At 35.6% G+C, this 24,031-nt stretch overlaps 1 protein-coding gene and 1 non-coding gene across 5 annotated transcripts; one reads left to right on the top strand and one right to left on the bottom strand.

The window, feature by feature from the left end:
- Positions 1-4,724: 4,724 nt before the first annotated feature.
- LOC128227267 (uncharacterized) lies at positions 4,725-23,916 on the top strand. 4 transcript variants are annotated; one of them, XM_052937630.1, is made up of 12 exons: positions 4,725-4,920; positions 5,857-6,036; positions 6,361-6,500; positions 8,153-8,200; positions 10,552-10,590; positions 12,122-12,219; positions 14,845-14,998; positions 15,807-16,003; positions 17,535-17,716; positions 18,893-19,074; positions 19,665-19,752; positions 21,690-23,916. In XM_052937630.1, exons 1-12 carry the CDS (start codon positions 4,896-4,898, stop codon positions 21,929-21,931), a joined length of 1,575 nt encoding a protein of 524 aa, XP_052793590.1. In that variant the 5' UTR covers positions 4,725-4,895; the 3' UTR covers positions 21,932-23,916. The 4 variants fall into 4 exon arrangements, with proteins under 4 accessions (XP_052793590.1, XP_052793591.1, XP_052793592.1 ...); XM_052937631.1 differs by lacking the exon at positions 10,552-10,590; XM_052937632.1 differs by lacking the exon at positions 8,153-8,200.
- Trnah-gug (transfer RNA histidin (anticodon GUG)) lies at positions 16,838-16,914 on the bottom strand. The gene has a single exon. It is a non-coding gene; the product is annotated as a tRNA-His (tRNA).
- Positions 23,917-24,031: the final 115 nt, after the last annotated feature.

The raw sequence follows: 24,031 nt of genomic DNA on the forward strand, positions 1-24,031 counted from the left end.
AACCCCACCTCCTTACAGTATTTTAGGACCCATGTAAAGGCGTACGTAAAGTTCAGTCTGGGGCGGGACGTAAATTACTCCTACTATCTTACCCAGATCTACGAGCCAAGCATCCTTACTGGGTCAACTTTTGGCTCAACTGAAATTCGATCCGTCCCCCGGTTGCATCTCATTGTATGTTTTACCGTGCTGATCATGACAGCGCGCAGAGTTCCGGGCGCGGTAAAATCAGCCCGCTGTCTCCTATGTCAAGGTCAGACTGTATAAAAAAAATATATATATATTTATTATTATTCCTTTCATCGAATTAAATTTCTTCACCCTGGTTCAGTTTATCAATAGCTAATTTAATATCATCCAAGCATACAAATCTATGCTGTCGATCAAATACTATAGTAGACCATGTCAGTCTGGATAGCATTTTAACCAAATGTCTTATTATTATGTGGCAGTTTATAAGTACAGTCGAACCCCATTGGATGCTTACCTTCAGTAAAAAAAATTGGTCCTTTACATCCAGTTCGAGCCAAAGAGGAATTCGAGCCAAGCGAGTTCGAGCCAACGGGGTTCTACTGTAAATGATACTTGTCTTAAAGGCAATCGATGTTCGGATGGCTGCGAACTTGGCGTTCGTGTTCCATGGTCTGGTGGAATTTGCTTTCGTTAACTGTTCAAACCCGCGTCTCTAGCCGACGTCATTTGCCGTGCTAGGTGTATAGCAGAGATTGTTCGTAAACTGTTGTTATAAATAGATAATTATGGTTGTTTTTGCGTTTGTCTGTACGATTCATAGCGAACAATCGGTACAAACCGTTGATGTTTCTGTTACACCATGTGCAGCACCACTTTTGATCGGATGACGTTCTAACATGTGACGTCACCTGTAATGACGCCAATGACATATTGAAAGAACAAAAACGAAGAAACGCGCAGGGTCATGACAAAATTGTGAACGAGCGCTTAAGACATGGTGGATCGACTCTAGAATATTATCTCAAAGTGTTATTTAATATGATGACCTAAGCATCGTATATACCAAAAGATTGCAAATTGGGAATTATCATACCCATTCACAGAACAAGATAAAAAAAATATGCATGTAAAAGTTATCGTCCTATCACATTACTGCCTGTTATATATATTTTTTTCGAAAAACTGGTGCATAAACGTCTTCAAGCATTATATCAGGCCAGTTAAACATACAAAACAATTTCCAAATGCAAAACAGAATGGATATCAAAAAGGACTATGATCTATAATAGCATCCTTTGCTCTTTAGGAAACAATACTTTCGAATCTAGAGTACGGCTCAGCGTCATACGTAGCAACACTAGACACATCCGGTGCCTTTGACAATGTATTGCACCCAGCCCTGTTTGTTAAACTTCATGACTATGGAAATCGTGGCAGAATGTTGAGAGTACTCATCATCTGTTATGCAGACTTAAAGGGTATAGTATAAGTAAACGGATTTCAGTCGACGCCATTTCTGGTCCGCCAAGGTGTCCGCCAGGGAGGGATACTTTCAACATGGCTGTATCTTCTCTTCATTGATGAACTCTTAAAGGATTCTTCCCATGGATCCTACAATGGGACCATAAACACTGGTAACTGGAACCTTGCTGGACCTCACTCTGATATCATCGAACAAAGCGCGGTGCTACAAGCACAAATAAACATTGTTGTTGCTTATGCAAATTTATGGGGCTATCAGTTAAACGAAAGGAAATGTTTGTACTTAATCTTCGGAAATCTTCAAACAGTAAACGACTCCTTGGTCGAAGGTCATACAACGCTTTTCCAATCAGAGTCTATAAAACGCGTCGGAATAGAAATTAATAGGTCTTGTAAATGTGCCCCGGCAGTTGACGTCAGAATAAGAAAAGGACGATCATCGCCCTTTTCCTTGCTTACAATCAGAGACTGCTGAGCTTATGATGTCAATCCGCTAATGCTTGCTGGCTTAGTGCAAAAACTTGTATCTCTACACCAATCGTCCTATATGGCTCTGAATTATGGTCGTCACTCACTAAATCTGACATTGCGAAGCTCGAACGTTACGTTCGCTTCACGGCTAAGATGTGTCAAACCATATCACGAGGACAGGAACTGATAATGGCTCTCAGTTTGTTAGGGTGGAATTCTATAGAATCACAGATCGACCTACGGTGAGCTCATGCTTTTCCACAAACTGTGCAGCTTAAATGCATCACTACTTGTGAAAAAGGTGCTTGACTATAAGTTACAGTTATTCTGTACTCGTGGTAATAGCAGTCAACTTGGATTTATACCAGACATTTTCAAAATTCCAAGCAAATATGGTTTAGAACAGCACATTCACGCCTACAGATATACAGCGAAACTTCGTACAAAACTGGCTTGGAAACGGTCAGTCAGAACAGCCATCACGAACTTCTACACCAACAAATGGAAAGCCCGAGTCACCGGCGACCCGGAAATTCATTGTTTTGCAGTTCCCATACTCGTGCCTACCCGTCCTTATAATATGGTCAACTGCGAAATCTCGAGAAGACATACCTCAAGCGATATCTACCAGCCCCTTCCTCACGAACACAAAATATTCCCAGGCCGAGATATGTACTCACTGTCTTGCGTGGTCAGCTGACGTCGACGTCCATCGCGTTTCTTCGTGCCCAATGCTTTCCGCCAAGAGACAAGTGGCACGATCACACTCGAAACCCCACACAATAGTGCAGACTTCATTTACTACTGTACTAGCGCGATTCGTCATGAACATATACTCGACCGAGTGATCATACAGACAAACATATCCGCGCAGTCTGTAGATACTTTCATAATGTATTGTGCAAACTGACTTAGACTTAGACTCACAAAGGACCTCTCACTGCTGACCTGTTTTATTCCCTTTAGAAATTATTATTATTATGTTCGTTTTTCTATTTTTCTTGCTTATGCATGTGTACTGTCTTTAAAACTTATACGGCAGCTTTAATTTTAATGTAACACTTATTTTTGTTTATCTTTTTTATTCTGCATGTCTTAATGCGTTTTAAGCCATTTGAACCAGTTTAAAAAAAAAAAAATAATCATTAAATATTTCAAAACGGATGCAGGAAATTCAGAGGTATTATTATAAAGGCATATTTACCCGAGTACCTTTAATTACTTTCATATCTATTTCGACATGTTTTTGAACCAGGTGCCACGTGATTTTTTGAATATTTTTTTTTTAAATAAAAAAAGTAATAAGTCTTCAGGGCACTGTTCACCACGTACGTTAATCATAATAGCCACAAATTCAGGAAGTATACGCCTAGTTTTAGAGTATACGTTTTATCTTACAATATTATTACATTAACATCGTTATCATGGTGCAACAACTTTGGGCCTCATAATATGTTATATGTATTGCTGTATATATACTTTATATATGACCGTTTGTTTGTTTAATATGTTTAAATCAATGTCGGGTTGAAATAAAGAGAACATATATATAATATAAGACAGTCTCGGATGTCATGGTCTCCATTTAATTACCTACATCCTCGTTTCATTCATTGTTTTACAGACCAGTCCATTTCTTAGATCACTAGAGCAAACCTTGTCAGTTCACATGAAATTGTGAAAAACGTGTCCCTTTTATCGTATGTTTTTCATGTTAACAAGCCGCAATGTCCATCAAAAGGCTGTTGATGTTTAGTTTAAGACACGTACAGTCCATTGGCTTGGAATTACACGCTTACCAGGCGAATGTGTTTAGTAAATACATATTTAATGTATAAAAACATGACGTCTGTACCTTATTCATCCACTTGGAAAGCGTAAAAAGCAATTTTATTTACGTACACAATAAGAATGTTTGAAATTGGACTACTGCTAACACAAATAGACACCTTTAAAGATGCACTCGTACTCACACATGATATTTACCAGAATTAATAATATTGTTTTAATATTCCAAAAATGATCAAAAGATGTTGAAAACAATGGTTCTTATGAAGGATACCATGCATGTTTAATTTGAAAGAAATATGCATAAAACACGGTATTTCGTATTTCTACTTTGTGAGACTATAGAAGAGCACAGTAAATCTTTTAGCATTCACCAATCAGTTAATATTTTTGCGTTTTCAGCTATTAAATACACGGCTACAATGTTGTACAATCACAGTAATTAATAATTCCAGAAATGCATTATTTAGTAATTAGTTAATGGTATATCACTCAAAATTGATATTTGCTATACATGTGTATGTATTGATTTGAAAGAAGAGTGTCACTTTAAAGAGATTAAATTTTGGCATTTTCCCCGTTTAAATTCCATTTGAAGGCAACGTGAGTTTGAAGTCAGGTGATGAAATTTTCGGGTTTTTTTATTTCAAAGAAATCAAAGCAAACACAAAATGTCGCACTGAGGTATTTTGTCCCAAACCATGATTGCATGTGTACTCTTGTATCTTCCAATTTACTTTTGAAAGCTTTTAAAATGACCTCCAGTATAGAAAAAATCCCCAAACACCTTCTGGCCTCCCGGGGTTCAAATTCTGTTTAACAAGTGACACTTTCGGAATAAATTTCCACACAGATATACGAACTATAACTGAGTATATTTCAGAACGTTTTGAAGGACCATCGTAGAGATCCATAATAAATTACACGAAATTATTGCCTGTGAAAAAAAGTTGTCTGCTACCAGGAACCGGTTTTGAAATTGCCGTTATAAACATATTAAGTTTGTTTACTTCCGGATTGGTAAAGTTAGGATTTTGCAATATATTTCCTGTTTTCTTATTTGCAAATGCAGAAGCCTGTTATATTTTACAGGATCCTTAACATGTGATACAACACACTTTATTTACCTGGGGTCCGGTTCAGAAGGTTTACCTAGATCTGTGATAATACATTGCCAAACCATGGATGAAGATAGACAAAATTCAGGTTTATTCAGATTTATTTACCTTTGCAAAATATGAGGAATTTTGTATGATATCTTAATGTGAAAATGTCTGTTTGACAAGTGTTAATGTCTTCAAGTGTGTGTGGTAAAGAACCAGCTGCAGTCAGCACAGTTGGTTTGAGTGCCATGTTAAGTGTTCCACTGTCGAGGTTTAATTTTCCTCCCAGGTTTACTTAACTGGTGTCAAAAGTTAAATGCATAAGTGCCTGAATTGGCCTGAATAAAGGTTAATTGGGGAACAGTAACCTGGTAAGCTCAGTAGGTTAGAGCACCTTGATGGTGTTCAGATGGTCATGATGTTGAGCCCCACACAGGGCACACTTTTCATCCCAGGTCAAGTGAAGTGTTGAAATACTGCTGCTAGTCAATTAAGCCTGTTCTCACTTATTTGTTGCGCAATGGAAACAAATGTCATTAAATGACAATTATTGAATTAAAGTGTTGGACTCAGTGACCAAAAATCAACCTCTCGTGCGCCCAGGCCATGATTCTAGCCTGGGACACCTAAGTCAGAAGAACTTAGGCTTCAATATTTGTTAAGAAACACCCTTTCGGAATGAATAAGATTATCGTTAAAAACTTTGAATTTGCGGTCTCTTGGTTTATATTGCTGAACAGCTAGAGTAAAAAAATTGCTGATGTGCCTATTTGTAAAAAAACAAACTTGTACTGTTCATGTCAAAGTTCAGTTGGAGTTCAATTGTTTGTCCAAGTCATTACAGGTTGAGGTATTATTTTGTACTATTGATAATACCATGCAGTATGTTGAAATAGTTGTTTATTGCTAAAATAGTGCACAGAATTTGGTGTATCATATATTAGCTTTTACTGTAGATATTAAAAAAATATTAGCTTTTACTGAAGATATTAAAATAAATAAATAATTAAAATAATAGCTTTCTTTTATGGTTCCACAGGTAAAGGTGATGACATGGAGCCAAAGTCCAGCCGCTTCATGCCTGTGCCAGAACACATGCTTTCACGGTCACACCACTCTAGCAGAGAAAACGTGGATGATGCAGTTGTGCCTCCACCTTCGTATACGGAAGTCGTGGTTAACAGAAACAAATATGAAGAGCCGCCACCTGAGACAGAAGGTATTTTGCTTGGCTTCTTCAGTGTTGAAAGAAAACGAAAAAGACAAATAATTAATTATATTTATTCAAATCGTTATCCATAGACCTTTTTTTATAAATCAATAAACATAGAAATGCCTTGCTAAGATTCAAAGTCCTTTTATTACTCAAACTGGCTTGTTTTGAGAAAAGAAAAAGTAAGAAAATACTAAAAAGTCAAATTTTGTCTTTCTGTCATTGTCCCTTATCATTTTGATTTTGTTTTCTATGAAATATGACTGTTTTCAAAATGGTATTAAAAAACTATAGAAGTCACCATGCAGGATTTCTCATATATTTTCCAAGATGTCCCTATGGCAGACATGGGTGAAGGTGCTGAAGGTAGTGAACTTTCTCCGGAAGAAATTGCAGTTATAATGCAGATGCGGGACAGTCGAAGTTCTTACGTTGACGGTGCTGGCAGGGAAGAGGAGGCTTTTGAAATGGTAACAAGGAACTTAGGCTCTCATAGTTTTGTTTCTTTGTATTTGTTAAGTACCGGTAGTTGCCTATAATATCTTAAGGTGATCATACATGCCAGAATATTTTTGAGAATCATTGTTTTGGTCAGTGTTTGCCAGCCATTGAAAATCTTGCTTAAAGACACTCCCAATGGCATTTGCTATTAAACCCTGCTAATTCAATTAACAGTTTACTGTTGAAAAAGGCATTCTTGATAGCTTTATTAATAAGAAATCCATTCTTTAGAAAAATGTGTCATGTTTCTGCTATTTTAAGGTGTCCAAAGTTTAATATCATTCAATCAGGCAGTAGATCTGGCATTTATGACAAACTTTTACTTGTAGTATTTCACTATCCTTTGTCTTCTCTTTTTTATTAACAAATTTGATGCCAAGTTAATTTATTATATACCCTTGTATTTTTGGTATTAGGTACCATATGAATAAAGAAAGCACTTAAAATATGTTTCAGAGAAGGTAAGTTGTCATGATATTTTCACTTAAAATTATGCACAATATGCATCAGTTGCTAAAAAAGGGCATCACCTGGCGACATATCTATGGTATTTACTATGTGGTCCTTTTTGAACTTTTGGTAGTATGATGTTGATTTTGACTTTCATAGTTAACTATTTTATAGTGTGCTCATATATTTAAATAAAACTGGTACAGCTGAAACAATTATTTCAAGTCATGTTTGTAATACTTAAAATCAGGACTGTCTTTCCACTGTAGGAGCATGGGGCCTTGGCTTTTCCAAACAGGACTTTTGCCTAAAAGACAGATTTTTTATTGCACGGAGTATAACTTATTCATATGATAATATCAAATGTATTATTGTGCCACATATACATGTAATTTGGATTCACATTCAAACAATTTATGTGACAGCATATTGCAAAAGAAAAATTCATAAAAAGAAGGGAATTTTGGCATGAAAATTGGGAATGGGGCAGAAATTCGGCCCATAAATCACTAGAAAGACAGCCCTGTAGAATCGTAAGTGAAACTTCCAGAACAGTAATAATTTGAATGTTAACAATAATCAGTGTGTGTTGACCACGTGATAAATTGCGTCATAAATGCTACGTCGGAAGGCAATATTTTGGTTTGAAAAAAGACTTTAAAAACAAAGATATCTTCACTATTTCTTTACCATTTTAAATGAAACACAGCGCTTACGGAGCCCTGCCTCTGGTCTTTTACCAGATTTTGATTAAGAGTTTAGTTTAAACACCTCGACAAACCTTTTTGCAATATGGCCGTCTGACGGAGCACTGTCAAAACATTATTTTGGACACAGGTTTGTTGAAGTGTTTGATGAAGCAAATGGCATTATCGAATTTCGGTAATAAAACAAATGCGGGGCTCTTAAAGCGGTCATAGACTGCCCTTTGTTTCATTTAAAATGGTGTTGTAAAAGAAAAGTTATCTTTGATTTAAGTCTTCATTTTATGCAAAATGTTGCCTTCCGACGTAATTTATCACATGGTATACACACACTGAATAATGATGTTATCAAAATTAACATCAACAAAATTCTGATCACTCAGACTAACAAAAACTTACCACAGTGTTTTTGCAACAACAAAACTTCTTTAAAGGAAGTTGATTTTTGTGGTTGCTTGATATTCTAGGGCACTCCGGGTAACTGGACTTTAAGGGAATCTTCAGTTGATAAACAGGTAAACAGGTGCCAACTGACTGCGTCTCCTTGTATTGTCTTTATCCTTTAGTTTTAAAACTACTGGATAAATGCATGGCTGTCCGTATCATTTTTGTAAACATGTCTTGTGACTGTAATTTGCTCTAGAGCATCATCTTAATTTTTTCACTTGCCTGACAGCTTGTCAGTGAGTTATTTACTAGAAGTCTCAAATGACCTTGTACAGTTTTTTTTTGTAATTATGAAAATGGTTTTCTAAATGTATTGTTATCGCTGTTAAATAACTCAATAAAATTTAATCAAGAACAGTTTTACCTAGGACCTTGATACCTCGATGGTAAGTTGTCCTCTAATAGTAGATGACCCCTATTGATTTGGGGGGTCAGAGATCAAAGGTCAAGGTCACAATCAACAGTATTATAAGGAAAACTTTGTCTGCAGTCTATAAGTGTTCGATCGAGGACCATCATACTTACATGTAGGTTACTTCTGACAAGTTTTTGAACCTTATTTTTGTTTTGGGTTCAGTAGGTCAAAGGTCATTAGGTTCAATAGGTTTTTGAATACTTTGTTCTAAAAATGACTGAAAACCATTTTACCTAGGACCATGAAACTTTAATGGTAGGTTTCCGTTAACCCCGATGGTCCTATAGTTGGTATATAATCAATGCATTTTTTCTTAAAACACTTAGATTGAATAAACAAAGCTCTCAGGTGGCATTATGTATTAAGTAATATTGCCAGTCTCATTTTGCTGCTTTTACATTTTGCTTGGAAATATAATAAGCAAATCACTTGGAGTACTTGAAGCAGCTAAATAATGGCTTATGCCAAGAACAAATACTTTTTATATCATCACCATTAAGTAACTAATTAACCATGTGCCTGCATTGAGAACATAGTAAATATTTCACTCATGGCCGCAAGTTATCCAGAAAACCATGCCAATATGGATTGAGAACAAAACATCATTTTTGAAATTGCATTGTTCAATTACTGTCTTACCCAAGGCTATGCACACCAATTTGATTGAGAACATGGAAGTAGGTTAAAATTTTAAACAGTAGATGATTCTTTTTATAATAAATTGTTGAACTATCTAGTATTGCGATTATATATTAAATGATTAAATGACCAAAGGTGTAGTTATGTTTCTGCTTTTGACATGAAACACTAAACTAGCTCCTTAAAGCCAATTCAAGGTTTAGATATTATAGTTATCTAAAGCCAATGATACAAACTGATCATCTGACTTGGCTTTCACAACAAAAACGGTAGTCAATTTCAAACATGAAGACATTATTATAGGCAACACTATGTATGAATAGTTTCACTGGCATTCTTATGGGCGTGATTATCATTTTCAGTTATATTCTGGTACCAAACATGGAAATTTTAATGTAAAAAATATGCTTACGGTATACAGTCAGGGTTTCATAGGCAACATTTACTTTTACTATCACAAAAGTTTTGGTAAATATAGATGCCAAATATGAAGCATGGTTTTGGGCAGTGCCACACAACAATTTGTTATGCATATATCCGCTATTGATCAAACCTCTCATTGAATGTCTATCTCCTGTTTATTGCTAAAGTATTTCTGATTGAGAATTTCCTTTAATAGTAAAACCAGGCAACAGAAATGTACTTGTATTTATTAGGGTTTGAGCAATGTTTAAAAATAGACAAGGTGCTGCAGAAAAGGGACAGGGTGCTGCAGAAGAGGGACAGGGTGCTGAGTGACAAAAGGGCACATTGTATTGTGCAGTGAATATTATTGATTAAAGTCATCATGAATTTTATAAAAAGTGTTAAAAATTGTGCTCTTTAGTAGTAATATTAGGTTTCAATGACCAGATATGTAAAGTTTGTTTGAATTCATAATCATATCCCAAGTTTTAATCAAAACAAAAGAAATATTTGATTATCTTAAGCATTTAATTCTTTGAAGGCAGGAGGGTGCAATTTCTGGTCTCCATGAGGGCAGAAGTGTGCTTCCAAAATTGACAAGGTGCAGCACCCTCCCAACCATTTAGCTACGTGTAAAACCCAGATATGTTCATGCTTCATTGGGTTTGGGTATGATTTGTTACACATATATTTGTGTACGGAACAAATTAATTCATAAGTTTATGGACAAGAACTGCATGCATTAAGCCTAAGTCGTGCTCATGTTTTGCAGATCCCATGAAATGGAAAGAGTATAGCATGCCTCGAAACATACTGTAAATTGCGTGTTAATGTTTGTGAGAATGAGTGTTAAAGGTTTGTTGAAATTTATGACGCTTTATTCAGCTTATGAAAATCACATAATATACATGATCGAGCCTTAAAAAGCCATCCAACATTGCACTAACTGTTTTTCTTCAGCTTGAGAAAGATAGTGATGACGACAGACGATGGACTGATGTAAGTATAGGAACTTGAACCTTCCTGAACCCTGCCATAGTCATTATTCAAAGCATATTCCTAATCAAGTACCTTCTTTGCTTGACTAAAATCTGTAGGTTGCTATTAAGAAATGGTTACAGGTAGTAGTGGGAATCGGTTCCACATTACTATCGATAGTCGATTCCACTTAAGTAACTGATTATCGATAGTACAATCAGTTTTTGACAATACCTTAATGGTAGTTTTTTTCGTGTTCAATAACTGGTAATCCCTAACTATGCTTATGTTATGTGTATGTTTGAAGTTATTTAGTGTTGTTGTTTTTGCTTTCGGCCATATTGTTGATGATAACAACTGAACACTTCCGAATGCATAAACTAACTCAAAGGTGAAAGTTTGCGGAAATTAACATAATGTAAATAATAAGAGGAAAAAAGAAAAACAACTCGCTCGTTAAATCGAAGATCGATTTTTGACCAAATACAATCGATTGTCGCCAATTTCAGGCCCATCCACCAACCAATCAATTTTTTGTTTTAAGCATCATCTGAACATCACTAGTTATAGGTTGTATATATGTACTTACAAAAAAAGATTTGATGCTACTCAGTTATTTTTAGTGGTCTACAATTTATTGTGTAAACAACCTACTAATTAGGCCAGCCACTGCTTATGTCTATCGCTTCACCTGATTTAAATCAATAAAGGCTGACTTCTGATTTACTGAAATACATGTATTAGAAAAACTGCCTTCCTTTTGGCCAAAATATAAAAAGTTGACAACTAAAAAAAGAGTTAAAGATTCGAACAATCAACATCTGACTTAACAGCTATATACAAACTAAACCTGTTGGCATAAACTCCCAAAGACTGGCAAATATACCTCAAGCCTCGAGCTGAGTGGGAATGCTAACACTCAGTTGGAAAAAATTGGTCCTTCACATTAAGTTCCAGCCAATACGGTATTCGAGCCAAGCAAGTTTGAGCCCAGAGGGTTTAATTGGATGTGGAATACTTAACAAAGAATATGCATGTTTTAACCTGAAAACTGCTTAAAAGTTGCCTTGTGCTTTGTTCTTTTAAAAAACATTTTTGAATGTTTTGTACTATTGGCTTGGTGTCTAAATACAATGCAGTTCTAATTCCAGTATATACATTTTAAATGGTTTGAATTTGGTGGAGAGATAAACTTCTAAAAATATCAGTTATATTGAGAATTCATCAGTATCAGCTAATAACATAAGCTGCATTCCCTGCAAGCATTTCATGCTAAAACAATGCTCCAGCTAGGTATTGAAAGTAGAGAGACAACTGATTAAAGCATGTATAACATATGAATGAAATTTGGCCAAAAGGGCACAGTACCGGGTATATTCCGAAATTTGCCACTGGATGTTCGACTGTAAATAAATTATTTTGGCCATGCTGGTGCACTGTTTAACACTCATGAATTATTTTTAACAAAGTAGCTGTGTAATTCATCATACCCTGAAGATGCATGGTGCGTCTATCAGTATTTTTAAATGTGATTGTGTCCATGTATTTGCAGGTGGCAGGGGACCTGGGCACGGTGGGCATGGAGAGTCAAGGTGTGGCCAGGATCTCCTCTGTTGTGGATGCAGAAGAGGGAAACGCTGGGTCTCACAGGTCAGTTCTTGTAATGGCATGGCTCTAGTTGAACATGGCCAATCAATCTAGATGTATACAGAGCAGGGCATAAGGGAAACCAAGGAAAGTACATGTAATTGCTTGCTCTAGTTGCACTTGGCCAAGCATTTTCCACCATTGTAGATGCAGAGGAGGCCATTGCTTGGACAGCAAATTGAGTAGTTCCTTGATATAGGCAGCTCTAGATGTAGTTGTACTGTTCAGAATTCACCTTTAGTCTGATTAAAGGCTGCTCTAGTTGCACATGACCAAAGAAGGTTTTCTACCAGTGTAAAAACAGAGCAGGGCAATGCTGAGTCTCACAGGTTAGAACATGTAACCGCTTGCTGTAGTTGCTTGTTGCAAGGCTGCTCTAGTTGCACATGACCAAAGAAGATTCTCTACCAGTGTAAAAACAGAGCAGGGCAATGCTGAGTCTCACAGGTTAGAACATGTAATCGCTTGCTGTAGTTGCTTGTTGCAAATGAAGGTTCTGAACCATTGTTGGTGCAGAGTAAGGCAATGGAACACACAGGACAGTACATAATAATAATTGTTTGCTCTAGTAAACTAAGGTCAAGCACAGTTCTAAAGTAGTATAGATGCAGAGGAAGACAGCGCTTGGACACCCAGGTCAGTACATGACTTTTTTTGTACATGTAATTATTAACTCAAGTTGCCCATGGCCGAACTCTGTTCTCAAGCTTTATGGATGCAGAGGAAGACAGTGCTGCGACACTGAATAAGTACATGTAATTGCTTGCTCTAGTTCCTCATGGCCAAGTAAGAGTCATCACCGTTGTGGGTTCAGAGAATGTCAACAGGGTAACCTAGGTCTGTACATGTAATTGTTTCCTCTAGTTGCCCATGGCCGAACAATGTTATGGATGTAGAGGAAGACAGTGCTGGGACACTTAGGTAAGTACATGTTAATACTTGCTGTAGTTGCTCATAGCAAAGAAAGGTTATTCACTATTGTGAATGCAAAGGAGGACGATGCTGGTTCGCCCAGGTCAGTACATGTACATGCAATCACTTGAAGTTGTCCATGGTCAAACAAAGTTTTTAACCATTGAAAATGCAGAGAAAGACAGTGCTGTGACACTTGGGAAGTACATATTATCGCTTGCTCTAGTTGCTCATGGCCAAGCAAATAGTTTTCACTATTTGGGATGTAGTGAAGGGCAACAGGGAAACCAAGGTCAGTATATGTAATTATTTGTTCTAATTGCCAATGGCCAAACAAGGTTCTCAACCATTATTGATGCAGATGAAGACAGTCTTGGAAAACTTAGGTATGTACATGCTACCCCTTGCTCTAGTTGCTCATGGCCAAGCAAGTGATTTTACCATTGGGGATGAAGTGAAGGGCAACAGGGAAACCAAGGTCAGTATATGTAATTTTTAGTTGCCAGTGGCCAAACAAGGTTCTCAACCATTATAGATGCAGAGAAAGACAGTGCTGGAACACTTAGGTAAGTACATGTAATCGCTATCTGAGTTGCTCATTTCCCAAGCTAGGTTCTTGACCATTATGGATGCAGTGAAAGGCAAAAGGGAAACCAAGGTTAGAACATGTAATCATTTACCTTAGTTTGCCATGGCAGAACACTGTTCAGAAGTGTAATGTATGCAGAGAAAAACAGTGCTGGAACACTTAGATAAGTACCAGTACATGTAATCGCTTGCTGTTGTTGCTCATTTCCAAGCAAGGGTCTTCACCAGTGTGGATCCAGAGAAGGGCAATTCTGGGACACCCAGGTCAGTAGTCTTTCAAAGTATTTAAATCTTGCTTTAGTTGCATATGCCAATTGACAGTCTCAGGCTATGGTCAAAAGGTGGATAAACTTCTTATCTAATATGAGAGCATAAAATAAGTTAACTAAGTGACATGTTAACCATTCATAGATTGAAGCTTTATCTTAGTCAAACTTGCCTAGATGTATTGAGGGGTGGAACATGAAGTGACCACATTTGCATCATGGGTATACAATATTAGCCTCATTGCGCGATTTTGGGCCTTCGGACATATATTTGTTATTATAAGGTATTTAAATTAAATGATATTTCAGGAATGTAATTCTGAAAATTTCATGATGATTTCACTTAAATTGCGCAAGATACGTATTTACAAATGAGACCATGTATTGTGCATTTCAAAATCTAAATTTGAAGTCATTCACATATCATTGTTACGAAAGTACAATACTTCAAATGACATATCAGTATTACAACTAGCTTATAATTTTAATTATTTTCTTAACACATAATATTTGAGGAACATGAATTAAGATTAAAATGATGAATCCTTTTTGTATTTTTAATTCATTTTGCTGTTTTAAGACAGACTATTAATGCAGTCAAAATAATTAGGGACGAAATCCATGGTTGCTATGGAAACTTGAGTAAACCAATGGTCATAAATCGTCGAGAAAATGATGCTTCAATGTCAAACCTTTAAAAGAAAAAAGCCTGGAACAAATTTATATACATAGAAAAATTCATTATTTTTGGCATTTTTTATCAATGATTATTTCATTTGTACTAATTATGTCCGAAGGTCCAAAATTGCGCAATGCGGCCATAAAGTATCATGCCATTCAACTAAGCAAAATAATATTTCAGGGAAGATGAGGAAACACCTCGCATACTAAGATTGTGCCGAGGAATGGCTGCAACCCAAATCATCTGCTTTGTCGTGGTTGCCATACTGATCATTGGAGTACTGCTTTTCCTCAGCCTCTTCCCGGCCAGCTTTGTCTATGTTGACTATGATAAGGTACAACTTCAAGGACACAGTGCTTTTTAAGCAGAAATTGGGGCTTGAAGAGGCCTGGCCTTTTCATTTTGGATTTTTTATCAAGTCAAGGCTTTGGAAAAGTTGACAGTGTTTGGCCTAAGAACTAAATGTTCATTTAATTAAATTAATGAAAGATTGATATACAACTATTATAAAATCATTATAAACAATGATAACATGATTAATTTTTATTATATTTTTTGTCATTTTTTTTTAGGGAACTAAGTGTATAAATTGGGGAATAATATACTTTTTATCAATAGGGATGTAGCCAAATATCAGCCTTGGACATCTATAATATATAGTATTTATAATCATATCATGAGTTTTAATAAAAACAAAATATTTGATCATCAAAAGCATTCCATTCTATGAGAGCAGCAGAAAGGTGCTTCAAAAAAAGGACTTGTACAGTAACATAAACCCTAAATTTGTTCAAAGCTCAGAATAAAATCCTTACACAGTTTATGCTAATGACTTTTGCCTAGAAATCTTATGCCTTGCTATCATTATTATAACATAGCTCAGGGGCATTCTGGACTATTGCCTATAGAAAGTTAATTTGTTTATTAAAAGAATCAATAACAAGTTGAAATGTATCTCTAGAATAATTTTGTTTCTAAATGTCTTACTTTATGAATGTTTTTTTTTTTAATGTTTTAAGCAATATTTTACATTGATTACTGAGTATATAAAAGTAGTAGCTTATGATTCAATTCTTGAACACACATGGATGAAACTGAACATACCGGTACTTTTCACAATGACCTAATGTTTCTGTTTTCAGATAGCCTTAAAGCAGAGCAAGATGACAAATGTTGTTGATATGGACGAGGTGTTCTATGGAGGATGTTATGTCCTGGGGCCCGACACCAAGTTTGTCTATTTCAAGTCAACAACTCATGACGTTGTTCATCGAATTGCTGTTTTCACCAAGGATACCATCTCCGTCACCATCAATTTTTCTTTGCATTACTTTATCAGGTATGGATTTCGTATAGGGAAATTCATGGAAAAATACAAGTCCCAGACTTAAAGATTTCCATTCAACATATAATTTATTTTCCTGATATCTGATGTACTATGTAAATAATTTATGATACTCCCATGATACAGATATGAAAATGCAATATCTTTTCTGAAAAACCAAAAAGATTTTTGAGTAGAAAATTCATTTTTTTCTTGGTAATCGGACAAAAATATAAGCTCTTTACAAAGACACTGTTAACGATACTTTTCCTTTCATATATTGTTAAACATACATATATTATGAAAATAATTTGCTCTGAACGCATTTTTTTTCATTAAAAAACATTAATAACATGGAAGTACAGCCCACACAATCATGCAAATTCTTGTTCAGCAAGGACGCAAATGTTGATATACCCTGGTATATTTTTATGAGCAAACAATCACGTTTTGGTTAACAATCTGTAAAGCCTACATACTTTGCAACAAGCACCATGGATCAGGACCATATTCAATATAATCCTCACGCCTCATTGATATTCAGTCTATTGGTCAGTTATTTTTAAACTCCAATCAAAATACTTGGGTTCTAATCTTAAACTTAGGTCAAATCTAAGGTGGTTATTGAATATGGTGGTGGTGTTAGTAGTTTATACTTCGGGTCCCGGCGTGAGCACATTGAAGGGTCCCAGAGTGACAGTTCAAACACCGCACATCAACCTGGGCAGAACCAGTACTAGGTGCCTTCACCTCTGCAAGGAACTGACAACTTCTGTACATGCCAGGGACAGTGGTACAGTGAGAAGGGTCGTAGAAAGGATTTCATAAGCAATCACAACAGAAGTGACCTGGTCCGCCCGGGAATCGAACCCGGGTTGTCGGATTCACAGTCCAATGCTCTACCGATTGAGCTAACCGGGCGGACTAATTTGTATAGTTATCAAATATATTCAATATATATCAAATTAATATTGGGTGGGATTGGGCTGATCGTTCAGAACTTTGTTGAAGTTAACAGCATTGATAGTGTTCAACTCGTTTCTGTTCTGGAAGTTTAATGGATACACTTTTGACCTGCTGTATTTCTAACAGGATTTGAGATGACTTCTTCAGCTTTGTTTGTTTTATATTTGAATAAGAATTATCAAACTTGAAGCCACTTTCTAAGTTTGTTAAAAAAAACGTCAAATATTTTACACGTTTAAAAGTAGATAACAATGTCGTAAATCACGTTATCATCTTTAACAAAGTTCTGAACAATCAGCTCAATGTCTTTACAGTTTCATGGATTTGTTTACGCTTTACTATAAGCTCTGTTTGTTTTTCAGTCTCAGATATACAAGGAGCGATGTGAATATGGCCCCCTGGGCAAGATTTAAATATTGAAATTATCCTTATCCTTAGACATGCCTCAGTGATTCCATTCAGCCTATTGGTCAGCTAAATATACAGGCCAATCAAAACACTTAAATTAAAGTTCAATCTAAGGTGGTTATTGAAAACAGTCCCTGAACCTTTGGAAATGAAAGTCTCGCCCTCCTTTCAGGCCGAAGGAGGTTGGTCTGCTTTTCCGGAAGTTTGTCCATGACTACAATCCCCCGTTCGAGCTCATGATCAAAAGCACAATCAAGAACATTGCTGCAGCTGAACTCTCAGTCAATAATTTCCGATTCAACAGAACATATGTTGAGACTCGCATGCATGCTGCTATCAGGAGGAAACTTGGAGGTAGGCTAAAATTATATGGCATGTTAGCATACCAGGCATATATCAAGTTTGATTCGAAAAATATCACTTGTTAAAGCTGCACTCTCGCAGATTGACAGTTTTTTTTACATTTTTTCAGTTTTTGTCTCAGAATCAGCTGATTTTGGTATCAATGCCTTCAATTCAGTCATATAAGATATATCAGAATAAAAAAAGTCTCAATTGTTTGGAAAATGACTGAAAAACTTATTTTGCTTAAAGTGTAAGTTACTCTTTTGGCCATTAAGCAACAATTTTCGAACATAAATATGAAATACTGAAATCTGATCTTTTGTCAGCAGTCTTGTATCACTAGTTTCCAGACGTCTACGTAAAGTTTGGTGCATTCCAAGACAAGAAATATAAATTCAGTCTGTGAGAGTGCAGCTCTCATACATATACATAGTTAATTTACTGCTTACAATTATTAACTAAATAATGGGCAGATTGTTCAGACATTTGTTAAATTAACAAGGTTGTTGATGTCATCGTTGTTAATTTTTAAATCTACTGCTCAGAAAGGTTAATGGATACACTAGTGATATGCTGAACTTTCAACAAGATTTCAGACAACTGTTGGAGCTGTACTTGTTTAATTTAAATCAATGATCCCAGATATTTCAGATCTGAAAGTTAATGAGGATGTTTTTAATCATGTTGTTAATAAAGTTAAAAAATGAGGCTGAATTGAATATCACTTTATCTGGTTCATAAAACTGGATAGACACCAATATCATCAGTCACTAGCTGTATAATTTATGATTCATTTAATAGTAAGTCAAAGCATTTTATTATATGCATTTAGTATAAGTCTTCCTAAAAACTTGTTTTTTTTTTACAAAATAGTTGTATTCATTATGAATGAAAGTAGCAATGTTCACAAAATTAAATCACTAAGATATATTTCATTTTGAGTCTTTTATTTAAAAATACTGTACAATGTGAATGATTTCACATTCCTATAGGGACACTTTTTCCAATAAAATCAACTTTTATGCCTTAAATATCATTTTCTATGGTTTAACATATGACTCCACCTATGAAAAGTATGGAAATACACAAAGTGAACCATGAATAATAGCTACCGGTAATAATATAACGAGAAAAAAATGGCATAAAAAAGCTGTTTCTTAATTATAAAAAATGATCTCATCTTAGGTGACTGTTGCCCAGACTGCTGCAAATCTCGGGAATGTCAGAGTAACACCTACTGTGAGACTTGCAATCCACTAGCCTCGTGTAACCAGGGTTACCACGTGGACGCTCGATTCTTCAACCTACTCGGGGTCTCCATACCAAATGAAGTGTTTGAGAGGTATCTACATATCGCCATCCTTGAGGTAACTATTTTAGTTTTGATGGACTTGAAAACACATGTAGGAAGTTATAGAAATGTAGGAAATTATCGGATTGTCGGGAATTAGAGGAATGTAGGGAATTACAGGTATGTTGGGAATCATAGTAATGTCAGGAGTAATAGGAATGTAGGGAATTATAGGTATGTTGGGAATCATAGTAATGTCAGGAGTAATAGTAATGTAGGGATTTATAGGAATGTTGGGAATCATACAGAAAGGTAGGGAATTATAGGGTGCTGATTCTGTAGATTTGTTTTATTTCCAAGAGTTTTATTTTAATGATATTTCACGATTTCATCAAATATGGATTCAAAACTTTGCGAACTAATATTATAAAACACGACTGCTTATTCTTATGACAGTATTTCATATCACTGTGACCTAAGGAACACCGAATCTGTAGGAAATAGTAAAATATATCAATTATGCAAAAAAGGACATAAAGAATTTAATGTCTACTGAAATGAGAATCTTAATTGGTGTTATAAGATTCAATAGTGATTGATATATTATTTTGAATTTTAAATTCTCTAAGCGTTTCTCTAATCATGATGTACCATCTTGTATTTCAGGTTCAAAAGGAGCGGGAGTTTTTCTTCCGAAACCACACCCTCACAGTGAAGGAGACAGAGAGACAGACTAAAAACATCACAAATCGGGGTAATACCTCCACTGCAGTTGGTCGTATTTACATATTAGTAAACATATATATAAATACATATATATATAGATATTTATAGTTCTAAGAGTAAGAATAATGATAGCTAGTTATCAATGGTTTGTACTCAGTACTGAAATTTATTAATGTTTCCAAGATGGAATTTTTTTAACTTATCTTGTTTTTTTTAGGTTTTCTCAAAGCCTTGTTGTCATTGTTGTAAATGTTTTCAAAAAAAATAGCCATACCTTAAACACCATTCAAAATATCCATATGAAACTTGTATACAGGTTGCCAGAGATAATAAACACATGTACAGCAAGGCCCATTACTTGTATACAGGCTGCCAGAGATAATAAACACATGTACAGCAAAGCCCATTACTTGTATACAGGCTGCCAGAGATAATAAACACATGTACAGCAAGGCCCATTACTTGTATACAGGCTGCCAGAGATAATAAACACATGTACAGCAAGGCCCATTTCTTGTATACAGGCTGCCAGAGATAATAAACACATGTATAGCAAGGCCCATTACTTGTATACAGGCTGCCAGAGACAATAAACACATGTACAGCAAGGCCCATTACTTGTATACAGGCTGTGTACAGCAAGGCCCATTACTTGTATACAGGCTGCTAGAGATAATAAACACATGTACAGCATGGCCCATTACTTGTATACAGGCTGCCAGAGACAACAAACACATGTACAGCAAGGCCCATTACTTGTATACAGGCTGCCAGAGACAGACAATAAACACATGTACAGCAAGGCCCATTACTTGTATACAGGGTGCCAGAGACAATAAACACATGTACAGCAATGTACAGCAAGGCCCATTACTTGTATACAGGCTGCCAGAGATAATAAACACATGTACAGCAAGGCCCATTACATGTATACAGGTTGCCAGAGATAATAAACACATGAACAGCAAGGCCCATTACATGTATACAGGTTGCCAGAGATAATAAACACATGAACAGCAAGGCCCATTACTTGTATACAGGTTGCCAGAGATAATAAACACATGTACAGCAAGGCCCATTACTTGTATACAGGCTGCCAGAGATAATAAACACATGTACAGCGAGGCCCATTACTTGTATACAGGCTGCCAGAGATAATAAACACATGTACAGCGAGGCCCATTACCTGTATACAGGCTGCCAGAGATAATAAACTCATGAACAGCAAGGCCCATTACTTGCATACAGGCTGCCAGAGATAATAAACACATGAACAGCAAGGCCCATTACTTGCATACAGGCTGCCAGAGATAATAAACACATGTACAGCAAGGCCCATTACTTGCATACAGGTTGCCAGAGATAATAAACACATGTACAGCAAGGCCCATTACTTGCATACAGGTTGCCAGAGATAATAAACACATGTACAGCAAGGCCCATTACTTGCATACAGGTTGCCAGAGGTAATAAACACATGTACAGCAAGGCCCATTACTTGTATACAGGTTGCCAGAGATAATAAACACATGTACAGCAAGGCCCATTACTTGTATACAGGTTGCCAGAGACAATAAACACATGTACAGCAAGGCCCATTACTTGTATACAGGCTGCCAGAGATAATAAAAACATGTACAGCAAGGCCCATTACTTGTATACAGGTTGCCAGAGATAATAAACACATGTACAGCAAGGCCCATTACTTGTATACAGGTTGCCAGAGACAAACGCTGGCATTAATAATTGTTGAGTTACACCCATTGTTTAAATGCGAAAAAAATAAGCCAAACTTTGTGGCCCTCTTTTGTGCAAGTGTGTGATCTAATTGTTTGACATGTTTGATTTTTATTAAGTAAGCATTTCATTATTGTGTACCATGGTATTTATTAGTTGAGCGAGTAACTTTGAAATATTTCATTATCCTAATGACCATTATAATAATGGTAAGCTTTTTTTCTTCAGCCAAGGAGAAGTTAGATCAAGGCCATGCAGAGGCAAACAGGATCAGAACTGTAGCTAATGCAGACAAGGAAGTGATCGTGACCAACGCTCAAGTGTCCGCCCTTAAGGACATGTACACATATCTCAACATTACGCGCCAGGATTATAAGGCATCAGTCTTGTTGGTCAGGAGCCTGGAAGATTCCGCTAGTAATCTTTACGCTGGATATGGATTCAACAAGAATACTCTCTATTCACCTTAGTGCTTTATTCCAGTTATGTATTACTCTACATGCCTCGACCTTAACTGTAGACCAGTAGCCCGAGGCTACCATTTATTTTTAGGACTTCTTATTTCCTCCAGTTGGTTAGTCCACAGGGCTACTCGATTTTTTACACATTACGGTACACTTTTGTTTACAAGTGTATTTATTTACACTAATATGGAAATGAAGCTACTTAAAAACCTCAATTGTATTGTTACGAAACACCAATCAGCGGTTGCTTCCCTTGCTTTAAATTATGAAGGGAAGTAACCTCTGCATGAACATGTGTACTGTACGGTACAGGTTTTAATCTAATTTTTTTAGATATATTAAAGCGTCCCAATCGATTAAGTGACTTTCGCAACTGTCACCTTCATCCCCAACTTTTATGTTATGAATTTTGAAAACTCTTAGTAGTCGACTGATGAAATGGGTTAAAGTCGAGGCCTACTCTATTGTTATTGGCTTAACTGATATCTATACTACTGTAATAAATAACATATTAATATCTGTGATTAAATGTATGTTTGTTTGTTCTTAGTATACATGTAGCTCTAAAGGGGGACAATATAGGTATTTTTAATAAATAGCTATCAGGTACATGGCCACAAATTACGCAGGTAAAAAAGGGCTAAATTATTGCGGATTCTTTTTTATCTGTACACAATTTGTACGCTTTTTTTGTGTTGATTATTAAAGTCAAAAAATGAGTAAAACACAATTATGCATCAATTTTTTTTTGATAAATTGATACAAGCTAATTTCTAAAAGCATTGATATTCTTAACACTTGTGTTTTGTAATAGGAGGTGCTTTGGCAGCTAGCATACATTGTAGCATTGTACATAAGTTTGGTCAATAACCATACAGTGTAGTGTCTTTTTTATAGTCATGTGACATACCTAATGTCTTATTCTACTTTTCTTTGATAGTATGTGGTAACTCATAATTTTTCGTCAATTTTATACTGTTAACCATTTAGATGTTGTCTGTGATAATTGTTTTGTCTTCTGAAATCCCTGTTAATATGATTATAATTACATGTATGTAGACAATTTTAGTACTTGCAAATACTTTTAAAAGAATCCAGGGCCCGTTTTTACTTATGTCTTAAGTTTGAGTCTCAACTCAGACTCAGAAAAGCAGAATCTTCATTTTGTTATAAAAATGCTATTAATGGAGCAAAGATGCTAAAATTGTTGTACATGTCACAAATGATACGTTTTACACTGAAACAGACATTTTATATATAAAAAATATTATAGTCTTTAATATCATCTAATATCATAGATATTTTAAAACAATTAAAATTTCAATTTTCTGAGCCCGAGTCTTAAACCTAGATTGAAGATGTTAGTAAATAAGGAACCTGGACCCAGCAACATTTTTTAAATTGAATTAGGTTATTTCTTATAATAAGGCTATAGGGAACAGTTTCATGAAGGAAAAAGTCAAGTTGATATTATGAATATATATCGTGTGCATTACTGCGTTGGAATACTTTTAGGCTTTATTACATGTAATGCTGAGCTAATATATTTTTAGATTAACTATAAGTTTATAGATTTCGTACCTAGTGATTTTTAATTAAACATAACTTTGGTATTTCCTTCATATTTTGTAAAGGTACGAAACTTTTTTTTTTAATCACCGAAGTGAATTAAGATTTCTGACAATGGACTGCATAATTGCCCAGAACAACAGAAGGAGGCCTGCAGTTTACTGGACTCCCATTAATGCAGAAGGGTGCTTCCAAAAAAAGGGAAAGGGTGCATAACTCTTTTAACTGAAACCCTTTCCATAACATAAATAAATGAAGTTGCGCTGTTAGGGTAATATTTGTTTGTAAACTCTCCACCTAAGTTGTTAGCAATATTTTAATGTATTTATCATTTTACCAGGCATTTAAATTGTAACCTATTTGTACATGTATTTACTATTGTTATATTAACATTTTAGAGAATAAACCCTGATAATACACATTGTGAAGTGTTGTCCATCTTTGTTAAGTAGACAAGTATTTAACTTCTGCTTTTGGAAAAAAAATATTCAGGTATTGTTATTGACACAGGCATTGGTGTTGACTAGCAAAATCTTG

The sequence above is a fragment of the Mya arenaria genome, chromosome 3 (assembly GCF_026914265.1).
Source record: "Mya arenaria isolate MELC-2E11 chromosome 3, ASM2691426v1".
Taxonomy (NCBI): Eukaryota; Metazoa; Mollusca; class Bivalvia; order Myida; family Myidae; genus Mya; species Mya arenaria.

Coding starts and splice junctions, on each gene's coding strand:
- LOC128227267 (XM_052937630.1), top strand. CDS start 4,896: ATGGATGAAGATAGACAAAATTCAG. Junction 4,921..5,856: donor TGAAGATAGACAAAATTCAG/GTTTATTCAGAT, acceptor ATGGTTCCACAG/GTAAAGGTGATGACATGGAG. Junction 16,004..17,534: donor TCTTTGCATTACTTTATCAG/GTATGGATTTCG, acceptor CCCTCCTTTCAG/GCCGAAGGAGGTTGGTCTGC.